This window comes from Dysidea avara, chromosome 2 (genome assembly GCF_963678975.1).
Source record: "Dysidea avara chromosome 2, odDysAvar1.4, whole genome shotgun sequence".
Taxonomy (NCBI): Eukaryota; Metazoa; Porifera; class Demospongiae; order Dictyoceratida; family Dysideidae; genus Dysidea; species Dysidea avara.
The window spans coordinates 52,094,047-52,106,256 of record NC_089273.1 but is presented as its reverse complement, the minus strand read 5'-3'; the positions used below and the strand labels follow the sequence as shown (position 1 = coordinate 52,106,256).

The following is a 12,210-nucleotide window of genomic DNA, read 5'->3' as shown; positions in this document are numbered from 1 at the left end:
ACTCATACACAATATTTTATTTAGCAATAGCAAATTAAACATTAAACGTGGGATGCCAGTACACACGTCTCCAGGGGCAAATCGAAAAAAAGGAAAGTCCCCAAGAAACTAAGGACAGTGTCAAGTAGCACGCCATCACCACCATTGAATGGTAGCAGAATCATTAACCTGGAGAATCTTCAGGACCATGTACATAGCGTTGTGAGCCATGCCACCTCTTGCCCGTCCACCAGCAGAAATTCAGCTGATGACCAGGTCACTGTAACAATAAATGAAACACATCACTGTAAAGCATTAATAATTATACAACCAAGTACTAAAGATAATACGAAGTGCGGTTAAAATTATGTCATTAATAATGAATGAATAAATAATGATTAAATAATAAATAATGTTTGAGAAAACTACAAGGCCTAAGGCTTTGTACTCACCAGGAATAGAATCCATGTTGTATGAAGAGACAATCGTATAATGGGTGGCTGTTTTGTGGAGGTGATAGAAACGTATGACGATTCAATTAATGCCGATCAAAACAGTTAGCACGTGACGCCCCGGATAAGCGACCTATTCATTTGTGTTTGACAGTGGGCGATAGCGACTGTTTCAATTGGAAGACTAGCAGTTGCTATGCCTTCTTAATAAACCGTTTGATTGGAAGTTGCTACTAATTGCTGGAGGTTAGTTTGTGTTGGTTAAAACACTTTCATAGTCTTGTTTCTTTAGTCCAGCGTAACTAGGCTACCTTCACTCATGTATGGGATGGGAGAAAACCTCACCGGGCAGGCCATTGTGTGAAGAAGGTGCAGTTTCCAGCTGGTAAGTGTGTGTGATGATGTATAGCTCCCCACCTGAAGCCTTTTAGTGCCTGGATTGCCCAGACTGATCACTGATATGGGCCTGAGAAAACTACAAAAATATTCACTGCTAAATTGCATCCCACGTACTGAACACTGATGGAGAGAACAAATACAACATACACAAAATGTGCCCTTAGGCTGATAATTGCTGTGTGCATGGTTGTGCTTGCTAGTAACTGCTATTATTATATGTAGCTAAGTCACATACTTGTGCACACTAACATATCCATGAAATTCTGGTATTGCATTTCAGCCACGTTTGTTCTCCAAATTTTTTATTTATTTTTTGGTCTATGTAACACAAATTATGTACAATTGCATAAAATTAATGTACTAAGTATTCATTGAATGTTTAAGCTTTACTGCTTGTAGGCATTAGATTCAATACCATGATTCTCACAATTTAAAGTGCAATCTCACATTCTCGCATCTCCATGGTCGGATAATTACTCATTGTAATTGCATACTAATACATCCCTTGCGTTTATGTGCTAGTCAATTCCTGTAGAATTGTATTTCTGTGCATCTTTTCTACCTGCACACACTGTGTTGCTATGCACTGTTTGTACATGCCCCGTTAGTAGGTGGCCCCGTTAGTGATTATACTTGGTTGTATTTACCCCAGGTCTAGTAATAATAATGATAATAACATTGTGATGGACTAGCATCAACACTTACCACTCATTGTTCCAACTGCAATGAAGAATTCACACTTCACACATCATCGAAGGTGAAAGGCTTGACTGGGAACTTTACTGGGAGGCCAATGTTGCTGCAACATGGGGTCAGATTAGTCTTGTAGGCCAGACCCTACTTCTGGTCTGCGAGACTAATGTGAATTATAACTGTGTATCTGTTTATCGATGTTTATTGGATTGTTAATATTGCACGGAGAGTACGATGTGACATCTCTTTTGACTCTAAGGAGAGATGATAAGATGCTAGACGACACTTTAATGCTTGCTATGACACGTTTGGGATTTACCATTCTTTCTGAGGAATACGTTCAGGCTGTACAAAGCTTTATGAGAGGAAACAATGTATTTGTGAATTTGCCAACTGGCAGAGGAAAAGTCAATTTGCTTTTGTATTTTGCCAACCTTATATAATGCTCTGCTCCACAAAAGCAATTCTTTTCTCTTAGTTGTGAGTCCTTTGACTGCACTCCTACAAGACCAAGTTAGTCTATGGCATCCAAGGGGTACATGTTGGGAGTGAGACTAGCAATGCCGACAAAATTTTATCAGGAGAGTCTGAGATATTATTCTTTAGTCCTGAAAAAATGTTGACAGATGTGGAGTGGAGAGATGTTTTACAACCACCAATATTTCAGGAACGCTTAGTGGGGTACATTGTGGATGAAGCTCATGGTATAAAAGAATGGTAAGGGAAAATAATTGTGTTGGCCTAAAATATACCTCTTCTATGGCTGTTCAAACCCGTATGCATAGTTGACCCATATGCATATGGGGAATGCAGAAGAAATGTTTTGCTGCATTTAAAAGTTCATAGCTAGAAGATTTTGACTTACGTATACATTCTGTAGTAAGTTACATAGAGATTCATTTGATGTTAATGCAGTTTCTACAGTATGCCACTAGTTTCTTGTATTTACAACATATTGTATTTTTCATATCTTCATTTATTTCAATAGGGAGAAATCATTTTGAAAGGAGTTTGCAAATTTGGGAGAAATTAGGAGCTTACTTCCTAATAATGTTGGATGTATGACACTGACAGCTACTACAACTAAAGCATCTCAGAAAGCCATATGTCATGCTTTGAGCATGCGTGATCCTATTCTTGTGTATAAATAACCTAACAAGCCTACCATGTAAAGGAGAAAACAGGCGATATGGAGGAAATGTTTCAGCCTCTTGTTGAAGAATTAAGAATCTACGGAATGGCACACCATACAGCAACTATATCCTATCCATGTCAAACATCCGAACTCTTGTCTCTCCTTTTCTATTCACATTCTTAGCTTTTGGCTTAGTACGTCCACTAAGACAGCAACGTAAAAGGGTAAGTGTATGGGAAGCCAACCATTCCATTTCATCAATGACATGCCTGGACTGCATCCACAGATGGTTGACAAAGGATGGAGTTATTCTTTTTGGCACACATTGCCTTCATCTCCATTACTTCACCAATACTGAAGAGCAACCACGCTGCCTGTTCCTTTGCCCTAAACTCCTACCGATCTTCCTTAGAGATCAAGGCACACAGTAGTGTGTCGTGCGGCCCAAGAAGCCGGCGCACCTCACGTGAGTATATTGACAGGAAGAAAGAAAATGCAATTTTCAAACATATGTAGGGATGCGACAATTAATGCCAGTATAATTTCGAGCATAATAGGTATGTGTGAGAATGCTAGCATTTTGAGGTGATTATAAAGCTTTAACAGTAGGAAAATATGCAAATTTGCACAATTCTGTTAAAAGAATTGAGATACTCTAATAGAGCAGTCAGGAACTCTAATAGAACAGTCACTGAATATTATTTATTATTTACTCTAATAAAGTAGTCACATAGGAATGAAATACTCTAATACAGCAACCAGCTGAAGAATGAAGACTATTTGAAACTTAAACATCAGTGAAAATAGTGTGATGCAGCAATAAACTGGCATGATTAGCCAATTATGTTGGCATAAGTTTGGGAATAATGGGCAATTCTCAAAAGCATAATGGGTGATTTTTTGAGCACTGCTCAAAAGCATAATGCTCACTTTGGGAGCACAATAGCCTCATGCCTACACATTTGTAGCTCTGTTATCCCTTATCTGATTGGAACCAAATTTGCTACAGACGTGCTGGCCAGGTAGGGAAGCCTACATACCAAATTTGAAGAAAACCACTCCAACTATTTCCGAGATATGAGTGGCCAAAATTTTGTTTTAATTTCTTCGTCTTTTCTTCTTTTTGCACACTTCGCAAAATCTGCCATATAACACCAATGCAACACTTAAAGAGCTCATTACTGCAGATATCAGTACTACGTTTGGTAGGAATCCGATGAACATTCACAGAGGTATGACCGATTACCATAGATTCCCTAAAATTTCAGCATCTCTAAATATTCGGCACTCCCTGTGCTTTGAATGCAATGTGCTCTAAATTTCGGCAAGTGCATGGAAAGTTTCTAATTATTAGTCTGCTCATTTTTTGGCACTTGAAGTACTAGTTGACGAAGGTCTATTCATTACTAAGAATTCCCAGTGATCTCACACAATATGCTACCTCAATGCTGGATGAAGCACCAAGTGTGAAATTGTTCAGACAACCTGCATAATGATATCATCGTGTGACATCATGCTGGTGCAGTTATGGCAAAATGATCTTTGTTTCTGTTCATAGAATTACTTCTCTCCTGGAACCCACAAACATGATACACCCTCAGATAATGCTCTGTTAAGTCATGGAACACTTAATGCAGCATCTGGTAGTGAGATTTAATTAATTATCACGAGATAGCTAGTTTAACAATATTAGCTACAGGTATTGCGATTATGGTTTCTATTTTTATTAGTTGAAATCCTTAATATTGTGTTTGAGTGATTGTATTCAAAAGCGATGTATTATTGACATTGATCATCTCTCCTGGATAAGTAGGCAATCATGGTGTATAAGTTAGTGCTGCAGCCAAGTGTGTGTTGTGGCCAGTATCGCCAGTTCTGCTGCAAGGCATTCCTGTTGGTCCCTGTAGAAAGAAATCCAGAAAATAAGCAGTAAATGGATCACAAATAACATAGCCATGAAACATGCAGACTATACTAGGGACAGATCTCTAAAAATTTGACAATAGCACCGGGTTGGTACATTTTTTCTAATTGTTCGGCCAGATATGAACAGAATTAATTTATTTCCATCAAATTTTTAGGGAATCTACAGTATTCGTGTAAAATAAGGTTGAACTTCTGTCATGTCCACAGGGTAAACCACTTGAAGGAATGAGCTGAAAATTGCTATGTATATGGAGTAACCATCGTAGGAGTGCCTTTTTGTAGTTTGAAAAGAGTCCAGTAAAGGTCATCGAGTTATGACACAATACCAACCTGTGTCACAATTACAAGATCAAATTTTATGGAAAAATTAATTAGTATTCATGCCTACCAGGCAAACCGCCTAGAGCAAAGAGCTGAAAATCAGTATGTAGCTGAAATAATCATCATAGAAAGTCCTTGCAGTAGTACAGAAGAATCGGATTACAAACCACTTAGTTATGATTCAAAAATGAACTATGTGTAGCAAAAGCGAGATCAAGATACTCTAATAGAACAGTAATCCTAATGGAGCATTCAGCTGTTGAGATATTCTAATAGAACAATCACCATGCAGCTACAAATAAATTGCTCTAGCGATTCAGACCATTGCAAGTCACTCTGTAGGGAAACCAATTCACCCTGTAGAGAGTTCAGCTACAAACAGATCACTTTGTACAGAGTTCAGCTACAGGCAATTAAGTCACCCTGTAGAGAGACCAGCTACAAAAAAAGTCACCCTGTAGAGAATTCAGCTGCAAACAAATTACCCTGTATGGACTGTTGGGACCAAAATATTTGCTCTCGTTTTGGGGCCCCTTGCACAATGTTTCTGTAAAAGTGTCCATAGTCTCAGAAGTAGGGTTGTGTGTGTATTAATGTGAGTTCATAACACTGCTTGAAGTATCTTAGTTTACTACAGTGGTATATCCCCAGTACATGGAACAGTTAATTGTTTGTTATTTTAGTAGTTTTTCAGTAAACCTGCATTCACTGATGTTTTACTGAGAGTTTAAAACTTAGTAAAATAATTATGTTCCATATACTTAAGTCTACTGACACTTTACTATCTGTATATCTACAGTAAGGCATCTTAACAAATTAGTAAACCAAGAAACTTCAAGCAGTGTAAGCATTCGGTAGAATGCCTTAGGTGCTTATAAACTCCATGTGTTAGTATTGGTATACTGTGTGCTTAAGTTGCATATGCTATGACGTAGGTGTTGATGGTCAGACATATACAGTCACCATAGTCAGTAATCCAGCTGGTACACCAGTTAGTGGATCTGCCAACACATTTGACTATCCTATATTGAGTAGTGTCACTCTGACATGTAATGTAACATCAAGTGATGGGTCAGTGTTTGCAGTGGGAAGCTTTGAGTGGAATACTACAGGATGCTACACTAACCCTGGTCATAATGGTGGTAGTCCAACATGTTTCCCTACTGGTGAGATGGTAGAAACTGTATCTGATAATAATGTGACTGCAGAAGATGCTGGTACCATCACTTGTAATGCATCCATTAATGGCATAGACTATACAAGTGATCAATTCACACTTCAAATTTCAGGTAACTTACTCTATGCTTTTTACATTACCATACAGTTTAGGGTTGGAACGAATGTACAAATACATCCTCCAAAGCTTCTTTTACCAAAGCTTTGTTACAAATGTCATGTCAACAATTAATGAACACAACTGTTGGTTATTAGGATGCGCACTGTAATACAAACTCCAACACTTTGTTATAGCTCCACTGTAGCCATTGTTTATACTATAACTACACCAGAAAATACATAAAATGGTAGCTTCCACAAGGAGTGACAATACTTGTGCAACTGATTCAACTTGTTAGTATCCACGGTAACAAAGCTTTGGTGAGGTAGAGCAGTATCCGAATGTTATAAAACTGAATGAAATTTCCAGGCTTTAAACTATTTATCTCAACCCTAATCCAGTTGAGGTTTGATATAATTAAGCTGTTATATAGTCATATACACATACCATTCAGCATACAATTTTTTTGTGCGAAAGTGCTTGTAGCTGTCGTGAGGCTGTGTATGCAGTACAAACAGATGTTCCAGGGTTGTCAGTACATATCTACTGACCTGCATGTACAGGGTATACAGTTTCTTTGAAATGCATAGGAAATACTTCTAAGGTAGGAGCTTGTTTTATTATGCATGGAGCTGGGGTAATCATTTTGTAATCACTGTTTTGTGTGGATTGACTCAATGTAGGCATTGCCATAACCAACTTTACCACTGGGGCTGACTTTAGTACTGCAAGTGTTCTTGCTGATTACTCATTTGTTACTGAAGTGGGTGCTGGTAATCTGATTGCTCATTGTGTGACTGGAATGGGACCTACTGGTAGTAATAATAATAATGCACTGGGTGGATGGTATTTTGATGGAACTCAAATTCCTAATGGAGCATGTAATAGTCTTGTAGTGCAACCACGTGGAGCACCTATTAGTAACTCCATCGGAGTACTTGATCTGCAGCAGTGTCAAGCATTTACTACTGATGCTGAAGGTGTATACTCATGTATGATTACAAATAGTTTAGGAATGATGCTAACAATGAGGCTGGGTGTGTACTTCGGTGAAAGAAGTGAGTCACTTGATATGTACCCCATCACCTCATTGTTAACCATCTTGCATCTCTCTACACAGCTGCTCCAACAATAGACTCTCCATCATCGTCTACTGTAACAGTTGTTGTTGGTGATTCCCTCACGTTGTCCTGTACCTCTCAAGGTTCTCCCCCAGACACATTCACATGGAGGAAGGATATAGGTCCAATAGTACAGTCCACTAGTATCACTACAGTGACCCATACTAATTCCAGTGCAGTGTTCCGTGCTATCTACTTCATTAATAGTGTTACTAGAAGTGATAGTGGAACATACACATGTACTGTGACTAATCCTATTGGAAGTGCTAGTCAGATGTTCAATGTTATAGGTAAATGCAGTTGTGCATAGAATGCTACTCAGCTGTATTACTCAGCTGTATTTCTAATATATACATGCCTAATTACCTTTATATACGTACTCTTACCTTTTTTGGTCAATTTACAGTGATTGCCAACATTTATTTTTAATGTCATGTGTGCACTAAGTAGCAAGTTACGTGTGATCAATTAGCAGGTTTTTTGTGTTGTACATTGTTGTATTGTTGTAATGCTTTTTTGTGTGTAGGTATAGGTGCTACAGTTAACATAATCAGTAATCCAGCTGGTACACCAGTTAGTGGATCTATTAACAAATTTGACTATCCTATATTCAGTAGTGTCACTCTGACATGTATGGTGGACCCCTCACCATCAACCCCTGTAACCTACCAGTGGGACACTACATGCTTTACTAACGACATCCATGATACTCCAACATGTTTTCCTACTGGTCAGACAACACAAAATGTAACTGGTAATAATCTACTGGCAGAGGATGCTGGTACCATCAGTTGTACTGTGATCATTGGTGGTAACGATTATACCACCAGTAGACCTTTAACACTTCAGATATCAGGTACACATGTGGTGGAACAGTTTGCTGTGTACATGGTATACTTGTGGTATTCGTGTGCATTTAATAAAGGGTCTAAAAATCTTCTCCCACCAGGCATTATGTACCTGCATAGCTGAGTGATCACGTAAGTATATCCATTTGACTCCCAACTTTTGGTTGGTAAGTGATAGCTGTTTGCACTTGTATGTGTGAAAATGATAACGTCAACTTAATAGGTAACTTAAATTCTAACTTAAGCGCCAGTGTTATGCTAGAGCATTTGAAATCCCATTCAAATTATGGAGACAAAATATGTATCCAGCATTATCTTGCATGATGAAAAGTACCATTATGGTCTGGCAGACTGTTTGCAAAACTTTTTAAAATGTCATTTTAGATTGTCCCGTTTCACCTATTCTACCTGTTCCACCATTCCACCTGCAAAATAGGTGTCAGCCTTTGGAATTTTGCCATTGCAACTGCATGAAGTTTAAATAACTCCATCACAAATTTAAGGGTAATATGTTATAGTATTAGTAGAGCGACTAAGTGAAATAATTGTTCACTTTTTGATAAAAGCACCAAACTTGGTACATTTGCTTAATTCATACTATTTCATATTAGATACGGAAATAACCAATCATATCATGCTCAAAGAACTTGAAAAGTAAAATCAGTAGAAAATGTATTGGGGAAGCCATAACAGTACTCAATAGTAAATAATTATACTGAAACACTTTGTATCTGAAAACCCAAACAAGGGATGATCATATACAAAAGCTGAATCAAGGGATGTGCCCATCCACGTCATTAACTTGCTATGTTAAGAAGCACAGAGGGTCATGGGATGTGAAGCCATATATGTGCAACACATTTCTATTGGATCATACCTGTACTTTAGAAGTGTTTAAAAACAGGTTATTTTACCACATTTTGAAAGATTTTCTGATTACACCTGTAAATTTGAGATTCATGCTATTGAAGCAAAACTGAAGATTTTAGGTGCACTTGTATGGTTTCCCGAATAGCTAGAAAAACATGGGCTTATAACCTCGTTTAAAGTTTCAAAACATTCCCTAAGGCAATGATTTTGATGTGGCACCATATCTCTAATGATTTAGTATACCTTCCTTAACTTCCATAGAAACTTTGGTGCTTTTGTCATAAAGTGAATGACTTCATCAAAATTTGTTGCTTAGCCACTCTACTATATAGCAAATCATGCACTTTTTCATAAAAGCATGAAACTTTCCACATACGTAGCACTACTCATGACTTAGACTACAACAAGTTTGATACTGAAATTTGATTGGCTGAAAACGTGGTCTCTAAATCTCGTAGAGCCACGCTCATGTCCAATAGAGACCACGCTCTGAGGCGATACGAAACACAATAATTACGAGCCTGTAACATTGGCAACGCATGGGCGTTTAAATGGCTAGTAACAGCCGTACTGAATTAGAGGGAGGTGTAATGGGCTTGTTTGTACTAATCAACACCACATTACTTGCTTACAAGCAGCTGTCGAGGCACAACAACAGCAACAATGAGTTGTAGTCCAGTCGCTGAATCCAGTACTTCGATACATAGCACGCGCCTGTAACATTGACAACGCATGGGCGTTTAAACGGGTAGCAACAGTCCCGCTGAGGTCCCGCCATGTAGGGAGGTGTAGAGGGGCTTGTTTCTAGTAATTAGCCATACATTTCCCATTTACAAGCAGCTGTCAACTCAAGGTACAATAACGAGTTGTAGTCTAAATAAGTTAGACATCAAGAACCGCTGGGTTCTACGGGATTTAGAAAACCTTCAGGCCCTTAGTAGCGCCCTCGCTTCGCTCGGGCGCTACAGCCCAGGGCCTTCGAGTTTTCTAAATCCCGTAGAACCCTGGTTCTTGACGTCTAACTATTATGTTAATTTTTTACTGTAGTGCCATCACAGATTTGACCGTTGGTGACCTTTGTGGCCATTTTTGCCCAGAAGTTTAATCATTTCTGTCTTTATCTCCCTGAGGCATTAGTTAACATGGTACCAAAAGATCTTGTTGAACAAAACAACTTAGTTTTTATTTGAAGTTAATAGGTGATTTCATTCCAAAGTTATGATCATTTATATTACCCATGAATTTTGAGGTAATTTTACCTCCCCATTGGTAGTTTACACCCTAAGGGCAGATAAGCTCAGAGAATTTTGCAGCTAATAAAAGCAATCATAACTTTAAAAATGGAATTGCGTACCTATTAACTTCAAATTAAAACCAAGTTGTTTCGTTCAACAATACCTTTACTTTGGTATCATGTTTTAACACGTCAATTAATGCCTCAGGGAGATAAGGACAGAAATGGTCAAGTTTCTGTCCATAAAGGCCACCAAAATCAAAACTGCATGGCACTATATCAAAAACTACATGTCATGAGGAATACTAATTGTGGAAGCTTCATGCTTTTATAAAAAGTGCATGATTGGCAAATTTTGGCGGCTACGCTACTATACTATTACACAAGTACACAAAAAAAAATTTTGGAATTTTTAACTAGAGTAGGGACCATAGAAAAAGTACTGAAACAAGCTGGAGTAGTGCACGATATTAGATCACAGTAAAACAATAAGAAGTGTTATATCCCTACTGTGCTTGTAAGGAAAGTAGGAATATAACACTTCTTATTGTTTTACTGTGATTTAATATCATGCACTACTCCAGCTTGCTTGAGTACTTTCTATCAATGTGCTATGGTCCCTACTCTAGTTGAAAATTCTAAATTTTTTGTGTTCTTGTTTGTTAATGTTTTTTGTAAAATAAAAGTATTATGACTGGTGAACCCATGCATACCACATCAGAAAGAAATAGTGCCGTGCCCCCAGCTACTAATTATCATCTGAATAGTCAAGTATCCATTACTCTTCATTGTCAGCTATTTTCAACCTGTTACACAGCAATATGAATGAAGAATTTTTTGAAAAGCACCTCTGCAATCAAAGTAGCCACTATGAAAAATATGGACGATTTCTGGTTACGAATGGAAGCCATCACATGCTCCTGCCAAATCAACACCTTTCGCTGTCAGCAAAAATGGACACAAAGGAGCTGGGCACTGGTAATTCCATGAACAATACATGCTACGTACTGTGGTATGCCAAAAGGCATGTTGACGTCAAACAGTGAAAAAAATCAAGCCAGTAACCTTAGCTGTTATTGGATTATGCTTGTCTGAAGACATCAGCCAGTCAGTCAGTAGAAAATTCTGTTTAATAATTTTCAACTTCCATAGCAAATTGTTGAAAGTGTTTCAGGTCGATCTGAAAATTTGGTTGGGCTTTTTTCTATGTTTTACTTAACCACTACTGCCTCATCGTCATCTGGGAAAAGTGAGGCTGATTTTTGGGTAATTTTTTTTTATGGGCCACACCCAAACTTTTGTGGTCCCTACTGTATGATAAGTAACACATGTAATACTTTTTCAAAAAGTAATATAACAAATTACTTTTCATGGGCTAGTAATTATGTAATGAATTATTATCAGTACAATAGTAGGGATCATGACAGTTTGGACTTTTCTGGCCAAAATATCACCATAAAACCAGTCTCACAATACCTTCATGGTGCCTTGGCAGTATTGGTTAGGTATAACCAAGCCCAATAGTGCCTTCAGTGCGATCCAAAACTCTTCATTGCTACAAAAAATTTTTAATGGAATTTTCTGCTGACTGAGCTGTCTGACTGACTAACTGACTGACTTACTAATAACTGCTAAGGCTATGGGGCCTGATTTTGTCTGTTTGACATGTATGTTGTTGCTTCAGCCTGACAGGTGCCTTTTGGCATACCGCAGTATGTACAATACACGCATCATGGACTTACCTTTTTCCCTTATTTGTGTCCCATTTCTTTTTGCTGACAGCCCAAGGTGTCAATTCACAGTAGCGCGTGATGGCTGCTCTACATTTGTAACAGAAATCATCCACCTTTTCCATGGTGACTGGATTAATTACAAAAGGTGCTTCTTTTGTTCTTCGTTTGCAATGTTGTGTAACAGGTTGAACATTACTGAAAGTACCACCTCACTTTCATGTAT

At 38.1% G+C, this 12,210-nt stretch overlaps 1 protein-coding gene across 4 annotated transcripts in view; it reads left to right on the top strand.

Moving 5' to 3' along the window:
• LOC136247628 (hemicentin-1-like) overlaps positions 1 to 12,210 on the top strand; it is an 82,851-nt gene that overhangs the window by 8,201 nt on the left and 62,440 nt on the right. For all 4 annotated transcript variants that reach the window (XR_010697672.1, XM_066039398.1, XM_066039397.1 and 1 more), the window contains exons 2-5: positions 5,841 to 6,194; positions 6,865 to 7,239; positions 7,302 to 7,592; positions 7,829 to 8,158. Coding sequence is in view for 3 of the 4 variants with exons in the window: in XM_066039398.1 (XP_065895470.1) it covers positions 5,841 to 6,194; positions 6,865 to 7,239; positions 7,302 to 7,592; positions 7,829 to 8,158 (1,350 nt within the window). In the remaining variant the exon portion in view is untranslated. The remainder of the gene's footprint in view (positions 1 to 5,840; positions 6,195 to 6,864; positions 7,240 to 7,301; positions 7,593 to 7,828; positions 8,159 to 12,210) is intronic.